Source organism: Gorilla gorilla, chromosome 10, assembly GCF_029281585.2.
Source record: "Gorilla gorilla gorilla isolate KB3781 chromosome 10, NHGRI_mGorGor1-v2.1_pri, whole genome shotgun sequence".
In the NCBI taxonomy this organism is placed as follows: domain Eukaryota; kingdom Metazoa; phylum Chordata; class Mammalia; order Primates; family Hominidae; genus Gorilla; species Gorilla gorilla.
Window position 1 is genome coordinate 85043251 of NC_073234.2, and position 18560 is coordinate 85061810.

At 36.3% G+C, this 18560-nt stretch overlaps 2 protein-coding genes across 11 annotated transcripts in view; one reads left to right on the top strand and one right to left on the bottom strand.

Moving 5' to 3' along the window:
- The window catches only part of RAB3IP (RAB3A interacting protein), a 75785-nt gene that overhangs the window by 809 nt on the left and 56416 nt on the right, over positions 1 to 18560 (top strand). For 4 of the 10 annotated variants that reach the window (XR_010129495.1, XM_063694667.1, XM_063694666.1 and 1 more), the window contains exons 1-3: positions 72 to 560; positions 16661 to 16936; positions 17682 to 17940. Coding sequence is in view for 8 of the 10 variants with exons in the window: in XM_063694667.1 (XP_063550737.1) it covers positions 538 to 560; positions 16661 to 16936; positions 17682 to 17940 (558 nt within the window). In the remaining 2 variants the exon portion in view is untranslated. Of the gene's footprint in view, positions 1 to 63; positions 561 to 16375; positions 16548 to 16660; positions 16937 to 17681; positions 17941 to 18560 lie in introns of those variants that run through there. The other 6 variants (XM_019038530.4, XM_063694665.1, XM_019038531.4 and 3 more) reach the window with 4 other exon arrangements.
- Positions 12632 to 13268, bottom strand: LOC101137306 (large ribosomal subunit protein uL22). The gene has a single exon (XM_019038534.4). It carries the CDS (start codon positions 13214 to 13216, stop codon positions 12662 to 12664), a length of 555 nt encoding a protein of 184 aa, XP_018894079.2. The 5' UTR covers positions 13217 to 13268; the 3' UTR covers positions 12632 to 12661.

Sequence of the window (18560 nt, forward strand, 5' to 3'; positions counted from 1 at the left end):
TCGGGCGGCGGCTCCTCCCCCGGGCACGGGCGCGTTACACATTAACTGCGCGGTCCCGCGCGCCCGGGGCAGGGAGCCCGAGTCCAGCGGGTTACCCTGGCGGCGGGCGGGCGCGGCCGGGAGCGGAGGGCCGCGGTCGCGAAGAGGGTGAAGAGAGAGTTCCCGAACAAGTCGGAAGCAGCTCACAACACCGGACGCCGCGCGGCAGGGCTGTGGACCTGGGGTGGTTTCGTGCCCCAGTCTTAGGAAACTACGCGCGAGGCACCGTGCTGAGGCGTAGAGGTCACCCTCGGGAGGTTTCGGTGAAACCTGGTGGGAAATTCCGGGTAGGCGCCTGGAGTTGTGCCCAAGTGGGCAGCTGCGTGCCGCCAGACTTGTGTTCGGGGGAGTTGAGACGAACTGCACGGGTGGGATTGCATGGCTCTGCCCTCCCAGCGTTGACAACTCGCCCCGACCGCCCAGGAAGCGCGAGCTTCCTGGCTCCAGAAGTGATGATGCTGGGTGGAAGTCGCAGCATGTGAAGAGTTGCCGGTTGTTATGGGATTAAAAAAGATGAAAGGGTAAGGTCTTGAAAGACACGAGCGCTGAGTTAGTACTGATCACTGAGAGGCAATTTAGTTTCATGGAAACGTTGCCTGTTCGGAGGCTACCTGTTATACACTCTCCTGTTTCACCCCAACTCCTTCCGTTCAGTGTCGGGTTAAAAGCCTTGTAATCTCTTGCAGTGGAATGATTGCATAATTGGAGGAGGGGCCCATAAGAGGATTACAACAAAACTGTTCCATTGTAAATCAGTTGAAAGACCCAGTTCTTGTTCATTATCCTTTTTCTCATTTTGTTATTCATGAAGGTTTTTTTTTTTCCAGTGCTGAATGACAAATCAAGGAGAAAAGAGGCAGAATAGGGTTGTAGACCAATCGTAGTAAATATTTGATACTGTTAAATATTTCATCAGTTTTATGGGGCCTTGTTCTGTTATCATTTGTTATTTATTTACTAGTACTGTGCATTTTGATAGGACTTTTCGTGTTTGGACAGATAGTGTATTCCAGATGCGGCTTATGTGATCTAATCCTAAAGCCCTTGTGGAATTTATAGAAATAAACAGTTATACAATTAAGTAGTCCATTTTTTAACTATTAAAGGAAAAGCCATTGCATTTTTTTCCATTACAGTAATGTTACATATTAATGTATACCTTTGTGAACCAAAGTGTTTGATACAACTCTTCCTTCTGTGTTTGGTAAACAACTCATCTGTGGTACTGAATACTTGTAATCTTTCACCAGGATGGCCATTTAATGTTTAGCTGCTTTGTGGGATTTCTGAATAGATCCTATTGTACTTTTTGAATTAGTGTAGTTATCCATATGTTTCCTTTAATATTCTTTACCTTTGATTTTGTCTAAACTCTCATCCTCCCCCAACACACACATCCTCTACAAATAATTTTTAAAATGGAAAGGTTCTTAGAAATCTGTTTCACCCCCTCATTTTTTAAATATGGCAGGAAAAAATACGTTGTAGATTACAGTAGTTTTATATGCATTATAGTAGTTGCTATACTTTTTTCCTCCTCAACAGGAGTCAGTGAACAAATTAGTGAGCTGGCTGAATGAAAAATTATTTAATGTTCAGCTCCATCACTTACTGTGCATAAAACCTTGAGTAAAACATTTAACCTGTTTGAGCTTATTTTCTCCATTTGTCAGTGGAAATACTATTAGGTTGAAATTGCTAATATTCTGCTGTTTTTTATGTTTCAACCTAATATGAACTTCATAATGGTAAGATGAGGATTTAATAACATACTCCATTAGAGATGTGGGGAAGGGGAGAAGGAACCAGTGTGAGCTTGATTGTGTGCAAGGCACTGTGTGTGCTTGTTTTCGATACCTTGACTCCTCAGTCCTCTGGACATTCCCGGGATATAGGTGGTTTATCAAATTTTACAAGTCAGGAAATGGAGGCTTAGAAAGTTGCGATAATTTGTCTGTGGTTACTTAGTTGTAGGTGGTCGTACAGCTGGCCAGTGACAGAGCCGGTATTAAAAACTGTATCCGACTGCCCAAAATGGAACGTAGTGCTTTTGTTTCTTACATTCCTGGTCTGCACCTTCTATTAAAGAGCTTTGTAACTATAAGGAGGCACACAGATGACAAGTGTTACCATTTGTATTTCTGGTTTAAAAATATCCAAGTTTTCTGAAGACGGTGATACCAGCATTGCTACTACAGTTACTTTTAAGTCTAGTGCTTATCAAGCCAAGTCCTGGTATAAGCTTTATACTTATTTACTCTCAGAGTGAGCGAGGAGATAATACTTTATCCCTGTTTTGTAGTTGAGAAAATTGAGACTCTGAGACCTTATGTAGTTTGCTCAAGGTCACATAGTTAATTAAGTGACAGGTCTAGATTAGATGTCAGACAGTTTGTCTTCCATGTCTGTGCTCTTAACCACTACAGTCTGTCATTTCTTCATGTATAAATGGTAATGCTAAAGAATTGTTTGCTCATAATCACTACATTATCACTTCTTTATGTGTAGCTTTTAATGCTGAAGAACTGTTTGTAATTTAGCTTTTATGAGATACGTAATGTTAATGTAATATGTAATTCTCATTGTGTCACCAGAGATTTTTTTAAATCAAATACTCATTGAGCATCTACTCTGCAAGTCACAGTAGGGGTTAAAGGAAACTGTTCTTAAGGAATATGGAAGGTAGGGCCTTATAATCATTCCCGTATCTTTTATAAGTTCTTCAAAATGTAGAACGCACTTTACATATTTTAATGAATGTCAACTAAGACAAAGTGCTAGGATAGTTGAGTAGTGGAGAGGAAGGACAGATGGATAGTGGGTAGAGATATTTGTGCATTGAGGTAATGAGGGAAAGCTTTGAAGATATTCCAAGGGAGTACGCTTTTTCAAACTAAACTTTTTTCCGATATAATTCTGATTAAGATGCAGTTCATCAAAGGATAGTAAATTGGTTACTACGCATTTGATATCCTAAAAACAAAATATCTGAGCTTTTGTAAACTGCTTTCTAGCTTGTTTCTCCTTTTTTATACTACTATCCTTAGTTGTACCAGATGGTACTCTTTTTAAAAATTTTATGCTTTTATAATACTGAGTACCTCTTTTTTGGTATTTATGAACTTTGATATTTGTGTTGTATTTGTAATTGTTTCTAGGGCCCTAGAAACATGTTTATTGACAAGGTGGTCTCTTCCTCTAGTCTACAAGTGCTTCGAGAGTAGGGCTTACCTCATTTTATAGCTTTAACATCGGGCCAGGTAAGTACTGTGCTGTGTTTGGTGATGGATGATCAGTTGAGGAATGTTAGGATGTATTGAAGCTGCTCTAGCAGTAGAAATTGAAATGAACATTGAGAAATGAAGGGACAAAGGAAGGAAGAGGAAGATATTTATACAACTGGGAGCATTAACTTGCTATCTCTATTTTCCCTTCTGCTTTCCTTTTCAACTTGCCACTAAATGAGGTAGTTTTATAAGTTTACATCGTACATAGTCATGGTTAAAGTGGAAAAAGTAATCTGATTTATCTTAGAATATAGGGCAACACGAAATTAGATAACTATAGCCATAAACTGATATTACTTAGAGGAAAAAGAATGAAAATTATTCAAATAGTTCAAGTTCATGAAAGATTTGATGCTTGTCGTTAACAGTAGGATTGTAAATATAATCATAATGGCAGTTGATGAAATTCCCCTGAGGGATATGGATACATACACAAATAAGTATATGAATTGACAGCTTAGTATGGAGAAACTAAGAATGTGAGAATGCCCTATGAGCATAAAGGAGCATATAGATGATAGCTTACAACCACTTAAATAAGTGAATTGTAATTTGATATGCCCAGATAAAAGTAATAGTATTGAATATTTGTTTGGGAGCATCTGGTTGTCAGATAAGGCTAAAGTATAAAAGAAAAACCAAAATAAGTTTGAAAAAACAATAAGCAAATGTGTATCAATTCCCTGTGGGGAAAAGAATCATTTGAACTACATGCCTCATAAAGACTAGTTTTCCCCTTCTTTCCTTTTACCTAAGATAAATAAAGATACCTTCTGATTTGTAAGACAAATCCCTCAGTATGCTTTTGCTGTTTCCCCCATTACATTTTTTTCTTTCTTAGATCTTTATAAAATCATACATTTGTGTTGTGCTTTACAATGTATACATTTTTACATTGATATGCCATTTGATTTTCTCAAATGTAGGCAGGGGAGATAATATCACTACCATTATAGAAGTCAAAACTGAAGCTTAGAGAGATTAAATGACTTGCGTCAGTTCACACAGCTTGTCAGTGACAGAATCTGAACTAGAAGGAAGGTTTTCTGAAGTTAGTCTGTTAAAATGCTCAGGTTTTCTCAAACTTCAATTTCTCCAGTTTTGATACTCTTGCAAAGTATTTACTGTTTCATTTCTATCTTTTTCAGCAAAAATGTAGCCTGAATAACTGTCTCCACTCTTTACCGCTTTGCTATTCATTCCTTCTCTAAAGACTCTTGTTTATTTATTCAGTCAGTGCGTATTTCAGCACCTGTTGAATGTTTAGTTGGCATATATTCTTAAGAGAATATGTAAAATGAAGCTTGCATTATTGAGAAAAAGAAATTTGGAAAATGTTTTTTTTTTAAAATTATACTTTTAAGTTCTGGGATACGTGTGCAGAATGTGCAGGTTTGTTACATAGGTATACATGTGCCATGGTGGTTTGCTGCACCCGTCAACCCATCATCTACCTTAGGTATTTCTCCTAATGCTATCCCTCCCCTAGCCCCCCACTCCCCCACGGGCCCCGGTGTGTGATATTCCCCTCCGTGTGTCCATGTGTTCTCATTGTTCAACTCCCACTTATGAGTGAGAACATGCGGTGTTCTGTTAATTTAAATAAATATTTAATTACAAATAATATTTATAATTAAATATTAGCTCATATTGTATTATTACAAATAATTATCTGTAATTAAATATAATATTAGCTCTTAAGTTCAGAACATTTTCTGAAAACTGTCAACATAACACACTGCAATAACTAACATCTCTACACATGTCAGGTTGTACATTGAAGTATTGTGGAATTAGGCCGGGCATGGTGGCTCACACCTGTAGTCCCAGCACTTGGGAGGTTGAGGCAGACAGTTACTTGAGGTCAGGAGTTCGAGACAAGCCTGATCAACATGGCAAAACCCCATCTCTACTAAAAATACAAAAAATTAGCTGGGTGTGGTGGCAGGCGCCTGTAATCCCAGCTACTCAGGAGACAGATGTTGCAGTGAGCCGAGATTGTGCCACTGCACTCCAGCCTGGGCGACAGAGCGAGACTGCATCTCAAAAAAAAAAAAAGTATTGTGGAATTAGTGGGAATTCATTTGTGATCTATTATAATAAAAATGGGAAAATCGTGTAGCCTGATTGACCATTTGACTAATTTTGCCCTTGGGCTATTAATTACATTCACATTTATAAACAGAATGCTTCTTAAAAGATAAATGTGATTTTTTTTTGTCATAACTAAAATGCTAGTTTGGGGAGCCAACTTTAAAATTATTATGAAAGCTAATGAAAAAATGACTTTATATATATATACTTGTTTTGTTTTTTCCTCCTTTATTATACAGTATTTGAATAAATTTTGAACTTTCCTTTTTATTTTGAGAGCACTATGAATTATGGAGAGTTTCAAATAAGGTAAGTAGACACAATAGTATAATGAACCTAAAAGTTTCCATCATGTAGCCCAGTAACTATCAACAATGATCAGTCCTCATCCATCCGCTTCTCCCACTTCTGTATTATTTTGAAACAAATTGCAAGTCCTGTGTAATTTCACCTGTAGATATTTCAGTATTTCCCAAAGATAAGAGCAGTTAACTACAGTACTTTTACAAACTTTGTTCTTTATTTATTTTTTCATTTTAATCTACATTTCCTTTTATTATTACAAATTTTAAAAAATTAACACTAATTCCTTGGTATAAAATATCTACACTTTAAAAAAAAATACACAGGAATATGGGTACTATAGTAAATTCAAGTTTCTGTTTATTTTGATTTATGTGCTGTTTTTTTTTTTCCAAGTCCTGTAAGGAGCTGAATAAGTATTTTAAATTCTGGCATAGTAACAAAACAGAGGAGGAAATGATAACAAAAATAATATAGGGGAAAATAATAGAGCGCAAAGCAATAGCAAATGCTCATTTCAGTAGCAGTGCTTTAGAGAAACTTCAGTTTTGTCTTTGTGAAAGTAAGAGAAAGGTTCAGAGATTAAACATTATTATTCTATTTGGATTGTTCACTTCTTTTTTTATATACTTTAAGTTCTGGGATACCATGTGTAGAACATGCAGGTTTGTTACATAGGTATACACGTGCCATGGTGGTTTACTGCACCCAGGATTGTTCACTTCTTAGAGATCCTTTGCTGTGATTTAACCTTTATTCCCATCTCCCTACTCCCTATCCATTTCGGCTTCTAAGTGTATCTCAGATGTAGTGGAGTTAGGTGTTAGAGTCAGACACACCAGAGTTTGAATACTAGCTCTGTTACTTTTTGTCTATTTGACAAAATTAATCTCTCTCAGCCTCATTTTTTTTATATCTGTAAAATAGGGATAAGAACCGTTTCAAATGAATGCTCTGAAGGTTAACTGGAATAATTGTGTGTTTGTGAATAAATATAAATGAAGCTGTTCTGAATGTTTTCCATACGTATATATGCCTCCATCCCCTCATTCCCAGTGCATGACCTTGGCATTAGATCAGACAGTAATCGTTTAACCAGCCTCTAGTCTCCAGTGAAGTTCTCATTGCCTTGGGAGTCATTTTTAAATGACTACATTACAATACATCTATACTTTCTAAAATGTAGATCTCACCATGTCTTCAGGATAAACTTTAAGCAACATTTTCTCTTTTAAAGAAGGCTTTTAATGGTCTGTCACAGTCTGCCTCTCCAGCCAGCTTTTCTGTTACTGTCTCCTTTGTTAGTTTTGTTAGTGCCAGACCCTTATTCCCTGACTGTCCTATCCTATTCCCCTTGCCCATCTACTGGACTTGTATTCAGCATTGAAAATCTGACTTATATTTTACTTCTCCTTGAGACATTCTCCTCTTCCCTCTTCCATCCCCACAACCCTCAGAATAATCATGCCGTGGCTCGTAGAGGCTGTGTGCCATCTCTTTGGTCCATTTGTATCTGTATTCTTAGCACTTAGTATCAGGATTTGCCCGGAGGTGTTGAAGCTGGCAATCATCCTTCCATTCCAACAAGAATAAATATAATTTATCACATATATGTATGAAATAAGTGTATTTAATATATATAGTAAATGTTGAAGGTTTTTAAAGAAGTGATGGAATTTGTAACTAATTCATGGAATTTATAACCGTTCAATTCATTATATGCTATTGAAGTAGCAGTCTCATTTTTAATCTCAGAAACTGTTTCTTTCATAATTCATGTTAAATTAAGAAGTCATTTGGGAATTTAAAAAGCATCTGGACTTTCCTCCCTGCCCCCCTTCCACAACTGTCTGTGAATAAATTGAAAGAGGAAAATAGTGCTTACATAATCTTTAAACCTTTTCTTTTGACATGTCTTGGAATATTTAATTTCTATTATTGTGATAATACAAGTAAAACAAAATTATACTACAGTATTTATAGATGTTTACTTTTTTTGAGGAAAATCACTCAAAACAATAAGCTTTTAAACCCAAACTCAACAATCATTGCTTTTTGTTCTTAGTGATAGTGCTTGTGCTGATACAATATGATCAAAATATTTGACCAGTATTAGGAAATGTCCTAGAGATCATTATAATAGTAAGAGCCAGTCTTAAGTGGTAAGTGCCAGATATGGTGCTAAGCTCTTTAATTCTCATGACTACCTTAGGAGATAGGTACAGTTATCTCCCCTTGCCCTTTCGTGTGTGTGTGTGTGTGTGAGAGAGAGAGAGAGAGAGAGGGTCTTTCTCTGTTGCTCAGGCTGGAGTGCAGTGGCACAATCACAGTTCGCTACAGCCTCAACCTTCTTGGCTCAGGAGTAGCTGGGACCACAGGCGTATGCCACCACACTCTGCTAATTTTTAAATTTTTTGTAGAGATGGGGTCTCGCTATGTTGCTTTTGGTTGTTGCTTAAACATCTTGGGCACAAGCAACCGTCCTGTCTTGGCCTTCCAAAGTTCTGAGATTACAAGAACCACTGTGCCTGACCTGTCATCTCCATTTTTAGATGAGAAATTGAGACTTAGATCTCCAGGTCACTTTATTAGTAACTGGTGAAGCCAAGATTTGAGACTGATTCCAGAGTACAAGCTATTTCATGAGATAGTGAATACTGGTTAAGTTACCCTGTTGGCTTTTCTTCTAGTAGACAAGTACATTCCTTTATCTATCAGGATTATTTGATCCAATTCTGCACTGAAATAGATGAAGATATTTGGGCTCAGATAAGTTACCTGCCCAGGTTCATAGATAGATCTCAGAGCTTGATCAGGAGCCTTAGCTTTCTTCTTCAGGTACTGATGCTTCTACTCTGCTGTGTTGCCATATTACCTCCTTTGTTGGAAATGATTTACTTTCTGAGTGTAGTGCTTTGAGGAATTTTAGTAAATATAGAATTCAAATTATTTAATTTTCACATATATTAAATTGATATGAAAAAAGATAAAAATCACAGCTTTAGTTTTTTTTTTTTTTCCCTAAAATTAAAATTCTGTGTTTCCCATTTGTCAAGGTAAGTCCAAATTAGGGGAATGTGCTTTTTGTGGAAAAATGGATTTTATTTTTTCTTTTGGACTACTGATATAAATCAAGTTGCTAGATTTCATTTAAAATATGTATATGCATTTTATTCATGTTCTTCAGATGTTTCATTGAAAATATTTTCCCATTAATCCTGATTTCTTGAGTTGTCCTAGGGATGGCTTTTGTTTTCAAGAAACATTTTAAAAATTCACTTTAATTAGAAAAAGTAAATTTCATAAGTTATTAGGATCTTTCTAGGTATTTATTAAATGAGTTAATATGTATGAAATTCTTAGCACCACTATCTGACAACATAGTTAACCTTCAGTAAAGATTGGCTGTTGTTTTTGCTGTGATAGTACTGATTTCGAGAAAGAAAAATTAACAGGAAATGCATATTAGGGATCAGAAGCAAATTGTTTTGATCAACTTTTTCTTGTGGTCTGCAGTCTGCTTTATTACCTGGAGCTCAGTAATAAGGCCAGCCAAGTTGTGTTGGTAATTCACCCATAAGAATTTAATGTGATCATCTTTTTTACATATTGGTCATGATCCTTGACAAGTTTAATTTACTAATTGGGATAATCAGTTGAAATTAGTTCTTTTTGAATCACTCATTGCTTAATGCAAAAGATACTACTGCTTAAAAATAGTAGTTTATTTTACTCTTATAAAGACGTATGTGAAATAAATCTTAAAGCTTCTATATATTTAAAGGGCAAAAGATTTTCAGACCAGTGAGATTGGCAGCTCATTACCAGCTAAATTACATTTTATGGAAATTTTACGTGCTTGAAAAAGGGATTAAATTTAATCTCAAAATAATCTCCTTTTCAGAAGTGACTTGAATTTAGACAGTATTTAAATGTATCCCCCAGAAGGGAAACATTGTGGGTTAGAAGCACTGCTCAGAGGCATTGTCCTAAGTGCTATATAACAGGGGTCCCCATTTCCTGGGCTGTGGACCTAAAGTGGTCTGTGGCCCATTAAGAATTGGGCCGCACAGCAGGAGGTAAGTGGCAGAAGGTAAGTGGTGGACAAGCGAGCATTCCCAGTTGAGCTCCACCTCCTGTCAGATCAGCAAGCTGCATTAGATTCTCATAGGAGTGCGAACCGTATTGTGAACTGCACATGTGAGGGATCTAGGTTGCATGCTTGTTAAGAGAATCTAATGCCTGATGATCTGAGGTGGAACAGTTTCATCCCGAAACCATCTCCTCCCATCCTCTGCCCTGTCTGTGGAAAAATTGTCTTCCACGAAACTGGTCCCTGGGGCCAAAAAGGTTGGGGACCGCTGTTATATAGTATTATCCCTTTTAATTTTCATTCTGTTAGGTAGCAAAACCAAGGCACAGATTTCCAGATGGGAGAACCTAGGCTCAGATTGTCTCAGTAATTTGACAGAAGTGGGATTCAAACCTGCCTCTCTTCGAGACTTGTACTTTATATTCATAGCTTGTGCTCCAGCTAATGGAGTATCTGCGTTTTGTATAAATGCTTTGCTTTCACGTGGTGGACATGTCTGGAAAGCCCTTACAAAGGTTTTGTCTTTCTCATTTCTTGCTTGTTGTTTGGATCTTTCCTTTGGCTTTATTTTTTCGGGAATCCTTTGTCTCTGATTTATTTGTCCTTCCCGTGTGGTCTCTGAGTTTATTTGCATCTTCTGTGGCATTTATCACATATCATTGCCTCTACTTGTCAGTCTCCTACTCTAATAGGCTGTTTGAAGGCAGAGTAGATTTTTCTTCTTTCCCCAGATCCTGGCACAGAGTAGGTCATTAGTAAATACTTGCTGAAAGAATGGCTGAAATACTGTGTTTATATGTGGGAAAAATAGGGTTAATGTTGCAGGCATGATGGATTTTAATTCAAAACTAAGAGAAACATTTTCACTAGAACAGTGGAACAATGGAGTGGCAAAGCAGTTCTACTTGTAAGTGTGTCATGGTGGTTAAGAGCTTGGACAGTAGGGTCTAATAATGGTAGGCTTTAATTCTGACTACTCTAAGCTGCAGTTTCCTCAACCATAGATGCGCTATGCTTAATATTTAGTAAGTGCTCAACGAATACTAGCTGTTATGGGAGGAGCCACCTTAACTTCCTGTGAGATTGGGGCTGGTAGTTGAATGACTTGGCTCCTTGGCTTCCCATTCCCTTCCTCTCTCCCTGGATTATTTTGAAGCAAATCCAAGTAATCTTATTTCATCTATAAATACTTCAGTGTGTATCTTTTTTAAAAGATAAGGATTTTAAAAATACAACCATTATACCATTATTATCCCTAAAATTAACTATAATTCCTAATAACATGATTTGTTTTTACAGTTGGTTTATTCAAAGAAGAATCCAAACAAGGCCCACAGATTGTGTTTAGTTACTTCTCAAGTTTATAAATTCCCTCTACCTCTTTTTTTTTTTTTTTACAGTTTTATTGGAAAAACCAAGTAGTTTGTTTATGATGAGAGTTTCCCAAAGTCTAGATTTTGCTGTTTTTTGTCCCTGTGGTGTTATTTAACATGTTCCTTTCTCCTCTGTATTTACTATAAACTGATGACCATCAAGAGGCTTGTTTGGTTTGGGGTCTTTCTTTTTTTTTTTTTTTCTTAGGCCAGAATGCTTTATTAATGGCAGTGATGTTCATTTCTTATTTGCCACATAATATACATAATGTTTGATTGTCTCTGTTTTTGTGACAAGATGTGATCAGTGAGTTCAGGTACTGTCATTCTGATTGATTAACTATAAAGTTCCTCAAACAACCTTTTACCTTATGGTTTTAATAGCTATTTAAATAATTATTGCCCTAAATCCATTATTTCATTAGGATTCCAAAGTTATATTTATTAAGTGGAATTCTGCTAAAAAGAACTTTTTCTCATGAGCTGTTCAGTTCCTTGATATACAGGAAAGCCAGATAAAATACTTCATTCTTTCATTTTATTTACCAATTTTGAAAATAATGAATTGGTTCCATAGCATTGATCAAAGAAGGCCAGTGAGGTACTTTGCTTTATTTTTAGTGTCATTATGACCTCATGGATTTAAAAATATTTGCCTTTCAGTTCTTTGCAGATACTATCCTTTTTGATGTTCAGATTGTCCCGTTTTTGGTTAGTGGGAGTCCGTTTGATATCAGTCCAGTAGTTTTTGATGGTGTACTTGCTTTCTGGTATAACAATATGTTCCAGGGTCCTTTCGTACATTTCTGTCCCAGGCTGGAATCAGCCATTTTTCCCAAGGAACCTGTGTTCTATTTTTGGAGGACATGGTATTACTCTGAGTACATGGGTGCACGTTGCTCCTGAGTTGGTCAGCGTTGCTATGCTGACCAACTTTTCATTGGATAAACTTAGAATTTTTTTTCTGGTGTTTCTGAGTCAAATTTAGGCCTCTAGGATTTAAATTCTTTGATTTTATATTTGTATTTTTTCTAATATGCTGAAAATCTTAGTTCCAAATGACATTAGCATAACTTATTTGCTTCATCTTATAACAAAGTTTCAGAATCACAGTATCAATATTACTACTGTTATTAACATTGAAAATAGGTTATGACTTTTTTCACTTCCTTTTGCTTTTAGAATGCATTCCATTAGGGATATATATTTATGTTGTTATGTTTTAAAATCACTTGAAGTAGTTCTTTTCTGTGTGGTTAAGCTACCATCTCAGTACACAAGTTTATTTGCTTTATGTTTAGGGATTCTTTTTTAAACTTTAATTTTTACTGTTTACATGGTTCCAAGCTCAAAATCAAATCTGTAAAGCAAGGTACTTACAGAAAAAAGTCTAGCTTTCATATTTTTCACTCTGTCATCTCTCCTTCTTTTTTTTTTTTTTCCTTTTAATTACATTTATTTTAATGCTGAATTTACTCCCGTGCCATAAGTTTTTGTTTCTTCAGTTTCTTCTGGGATATCTTTTTCTTCTGGGCAACCTCCTCTTCTGGTTTAGGAACAATCTGTTCCTTTTCTGTAAGGATCATCTCAATGTGGCAGGGAGAGCTCATGTATGGGTTAATCCGACCATGAGCTCTGTAGGTCCGGCGGCGCATCTTAGGTGCTTTGTTCACTTGGATATGCTCAATGACCAGAGAATCTACATCTAAACCCTTAAGTTCAGCATTACTCTCTGCGTTTTTAAGCATGTGCAGCAAAAATTCAGCACTCTTTTTGGGCCACCGACCTTGTGTCCAGCCCCACTGCTTGGCCTGCTCACACCTGCCAACTCCACCATTGTAACGTCGGAATGGTACACACTGTTTCTGTAAAGTGACATCTTTCAGATACTTCGTGGCTTTTCGTATATGCATACCCTTGATGGCCTGAGCAGTTTCACGAGTGTTCTTAAAGTGAACACGAAGATTGGAACCTCTTGATTTGCATGATTTCGTGGGGTTCTCCGGGTCAAGTGAATAGCGAACCATTTTCACAGATTACCTCAGGCTGCTTAGAGAAAGAGCTCTCTCCTTCTATAGGTAACCATTTTGCCTGCTTTTTTTTCTTTTGTTCTTTTTTTTTTTTTTTTTTTCAAGATAGGGTCTCGCTCTTTCACCCAGGCTGGAGTGCAGTGGTATAATCAAAGCTTACTGTACCCTCAAATTCCTCAGCTCAAGCCATCCTCCCATCTTAGCCTCCCAAGTGGTTAGGACTATAGGCCTGCACCATCACACCCAGCTAATTTTACAACTTTTGTAGAGACAAGATCTCACTATGTTGCCCGGGCTAGTCTTTTAACTCTTGGCCACGATTGTCCTACTGCTTCTGTGTGTCAAGTTTTTGGGATTACAAGTGTGAGCCACTGAACCTAGCCTTTCCATTAAAAAAAAACTATATATATATATTTATTTATTTTTATTCTCCTTTTTTAGATAAAAGGTAGTTTACTGTTATTTATCCTGTTTTTTATCTTACTGGTATATCTTCGATGTCACTTCATAGCGATACATGGATATGTATTTTACATCTGTGCAGTGCTTCATTATGAGGATGTACCCTGGTTCATTGAATCAGTTTTTTGCTATTACAAAGAGTGCTGTTGTCATGTTGCCAGTTTATCTTTAGGATAAAGCCCCAGGAGTGGCATGCTGGGTCACAGGTTTAATATCATTTTGAAGTTATTGCTAAATTTTCCTCCATAGGATTTGTACTATTTTGTATTTCCAGAAATGCAAATGCTTTTACGTTTTATGATTCAGTGAACCTTCAGGATATAAAGAGGTGAATTCATAGTATATGGGATAGAAGAAAGAATCATAGTTACTGATTAAAATGTCAAAATTTAATGCAAACGTAATACAAAGGTTTTTTATGTTAATGAATTGGTTAGTGTACTTGCCTGAACTATATTCAAGTGAAAATGAATTATGTACTTTGAATATAGCAGTTTTCTTGGTATATGTGGGTATATGGATTATGAATAAAAAATGAAAATTCTTTTGGGTGAAAAAATAATAAATTTTAATGGAGTATTAAACACCTTACATTCCGTATTAATCTCATCTTTCATTTGGCATAGTGAATATTTTACGTGAAAAAAGCAAGGACTAGTTTCATTTTGAAGAATAAATCATTTGCTATTAGTAAACAGCTGATTGGATTTGAAATTTGTCATTTGTAGATTTAATTGTTGCACTTTGGGTTGTCTATATGCTGACTACATACTAATTTGTAATTTTGAAATGATACTGAGTCAGATCTCTTTCAACTTTGCTGAAATCTTTTTGTTTTTATTCTCTACTTGTATTAACACTTTTTATTAAGGATTTGAGAGTTAAATTTTTCAGCTAGTTTAACAAATGACTACTTCTGTATCTTATGGAAGAAATGATGTGCTATATTGTTTGGTTTGGCATTTTTTTTATTTTTATTTTTTGAGTTGGAATCTCAGTCTGTCGCCCAGGCTGAAGTGCAGTGTCTCAGCTCATTGCCACCTCCCGGGTTCAAATGATTCTCCTGCCTCAGCCTTCCGAGTAGCTGGGATTATAGGCATGGGCCACCATGCCCAGCTAATTTTTGTATTTTTAGTAGAGACAGGGTTTCACCATGTTGGCCAGGCTGGTCTAGAACTTCTGATCTCAAGTAATCCACCCGCCTCGGCCTCCCAAAGTGCTGGGATTATAGGTATGAGCCACCAAGCCTGACCTGTTTGGCATTTTCTAAGTTCCGGGAAGATGTTATCCACAACTGTCAAAGTACTATCATAGGAAGGAAAAAAATTGGAAAGAGAGATTGGATTCAGATCCTAGAAGACCTTACTTTTTTGGCTAAGAAGTTTGGTCTCTATTCAGCAGACAGGGAAAATCAATAAAGAATTTGTAAGATGCCATTTAGCTTTGAATTCTTCAGAGGAAAAACTTGAGTGGTACACTCAAGTTAGTTTCCATGTAAACTTTGTGATGTAATTGAATAGTTACATGAACTGTTTTTTGCTTATGGAGAACCTGAAGCATATGTGGTATTGTTAGTGCCTGGGCTATGATAATTCAAGTTTATTGAGGCCATACTCTGTGTCAGGTACATAGTACTCTACAAAATACTTTACATGGATTGTCTCCTTCAATCCTCACGGCAACCAGGGCAAGGGAGGGGCTGGTGTTATCCCCATTCTAATCTCATCAGAGGAGAAATTTAAGGCTTATAGAAATGAAACACATCCAGGATTGGATCCTGTACATATAAAGGATATTATTGGAACAATTAGTGAAATTTGAATGGGGCCTGTTGATTAGATGGTAATTTTAATCAATGTTAACTTCCAGATTTTGATGATGATTTTGTGGTTAGATAGAATGTCCTTGTACTTAGGATACACACACACATACACAGATACACGGACACACACACACACACACACACACAGTGTATATGTATACATTGAGATATTAAGTGGGCATCATGTCTGAAACATTCTTAAATGACTCAAAAATATTAACAATTTCATAATCTGGGTGACAGGTATGAGAGAGTATGTGTGTGTCTTTACCGCCTTTCTACTTACTCTAACCAAGGTCATGTATAATCAGAAAGTTAAATATAAATTCAAGAGATCTATGGTACAGCAGGATGACTGTAGTTCCTGACGATATATTGTAAATTCTTGAAAAATGCAGAGAGTAAATGTTGAGTTTTCTCATCACAAAATAATGGCATGAGGTAATGCATTTGTTAATTAGCTAGTTAGCTATTTCACAATGTGTATATGCCTTCAAACATGTTGTACATGATAAATACAATGTTCTCTGTTAAAAAAATTATTTTAAGAGTTTCACAGCATAATTGTTATTGAGTCTAAGATTGCATAATACTGTTAGATTTTGTTTTTAGCATTTTCATATTTAAATAGTATACTAATGAGATAATTTATTTTAATATGAACGTTTAATAATTTTAAAATATTTTTAAAAATTAAGCCAATTTTTATTCATTCCTCATACTAATTGATTATTCTCACTTTAACAGCATTGCTTATCACTTTCAGGTTTCTTCTAAATCAGATTGTTTGCCTTTTGTAGTAGTTATACTCTGAGATCGCTTAGTAAATGTTAAGTGATTGTGGTGTTTTGTTTTTGTTTTTGTTTTTTGAGTGGGAGAAGGTCTTGCCCTGTCACCCAGGCTGGAGTGCAGGATTGTGATCACGGCTCACTGCAACCTGCATTTGGGCTCAAGCAATCCTCCCACCTCATCTTCCCAAGTAGCTGGTACTACAGGCATATACCACCATGTGACTGTGGTTTTTTTAAAAAAGGCTCTTTTATTGTAAGCTTATAATTTACAATGGACTATTAAACACATTTTATAATTTATGCATTTTAATTTAGTTTTAAATGTTATTATCTAAAAATAAGTATCTGCTTTTTGTTTTAACATAGGTTATCTTATGATGAGGCTTTTGCTATGGCTAATGATCCCTTGGAAGGCTTCCATGAAGTAAACCTTGCTTCACCTACTTCTCCGGACCTTCTTGGTGTGTATGAATCAGGAACTCAAGAGCAGACTACCTCACCGAGTGTCATCTACCGGCCACACCCTTCAGCTTTATCCTCTGTACCTATCCAGGCAAATGCATTAGATGTTTCTGAACTTCCTACACAACCCGTGTATTCATCCCCCAGACGTTTAAATTGTGCGGAAATATCTAGTATCAGGTAGGAAATAAGTAAATCACTTATTTGATTTTTTTTAAAATGGACAGTTTGCTTAGTTACTGTATTTTAAGTTTTACTATTTTTAGAAAATTTGAATAACTTAAGTGTGCCTAGGTAAAGAAATACATGACCTGATAATGTTCTAGAACAGGGTTGACAGACTTTTTATGTGAAGGACCAGATAGTAAATATTTTAGGCTTTGCAAGCCATACAGTCTCTGTTGCAACTATTCAACTCTGCCTTTAGAGTTTGAAAGCAGCCATAGGCAGTATGTAAATGAAAGAGAGTGGTTGTGTTCCAATAAAACTTCATATATGGATGCAGAATTTTGAATTTCATTTAATTTTCATGTGTCACAAAATATTCTTTTAAAGATTTCTTTTCAACTATTTGAAATTGTAAAAACTATACTTGGCTCATTGATGCCTTATAAAAACGGGTGGAAGGCTTGGTTTAGCCTGCAGGCTATAGTTTGTTAACCCCTGCTCTTGAGTAGCACTGTCCTGTAGAACTTCCTGTGTTGATGAAAATGTTCTATTTCTGTGCTATCTAATATGAATGATAGGTATTAACCACATGTACCTATTGAGCACTTGAAATGTGGCTGATATGACTGAGGACATACTATTTATTTAAATATAGAAGCTACCAAATTGGGTAGTACAGTTCTAGAGCTGTGTGTTTAAGCCAGTTCTATTGGAGCATATGCTGATATTTTCTGAAAAATGTCTCTCTCCTTTACAGCTTTCATGTTACAGACCCAGCACCTTGCTCTACCTCTGGAGTCACAGCTGGATTAACTAAATTAACTACAAGAAAGGACAACTATAATGCAGAAAGAGAGTTTTTACAGGGTGCTACTATAACAGAGGCTTGCGATGGCAGTGATGATATTTTTGGGTTGAGTACTGATAGTCTGTCTCGTTTACGAAGCCCATCTGTTTTGGAAGTTAGAGAAAAGGGCTATGAACGATTAAAAGAAGAACTCGCAAAAGCTCAGAGGGTAAGAAAGAAGATATTTTATTCTTCCATATATTATATTAGAAATTAGTATTTCTCCATGGGGTGGGGCAACCTACAGAAATGAAATCATGATAGTTGTACATTTATCTGTCACATATGCCCAGCCTCAGCTCCAGTTAGGCAGCATTTAGGAATCCGTGAAACTGGTTGGGTAGTAAAGAAGTTCCTCTAAGACTACTAACTGGAAAAATGTGGCTCTGTTAACTCTTCTGTGCCCCACTGCATTGCCTGCTCCCTGTCTTGTATTATCTGTAATGCAGATTGAGTGGGCTATATTCCATATGCAGGGTTTTTCCTTCTTACTACATGGCTGACTAAATGGTTATTTACTTGAAGTCACTCAGTCTAAGTCATTTTGTTTTGAGTTTAAGCTGAGTTTGAATATTTTCTGTATCTTACCTTGGAGAATTTTCTTGGTAAATTGTTGTGTTTCCCATTTGGTCATTTTTAAAGTTTCTGCTATTTATTTCCAAACTTGTGGCCATATCTTATTCTTTTTCTGAGTCTGCAGTTAAATTTCAGAGGAAAATTTATAGAATGAAATGCATACATTAGAAAACAGGAAAAGTCTCAAATGGACAATCTAAGCTCCCACTTTAA

What these genes read in the sequence shown, in the direction of transcription:
- LOC101137306 (XM_019038534.4), bottom strand. Translation starts at nt 13,216, where the DNA reads ATGGTTCGCTATTCACTTGACCCGGAGAACCCCACGAAATCATGCAAA.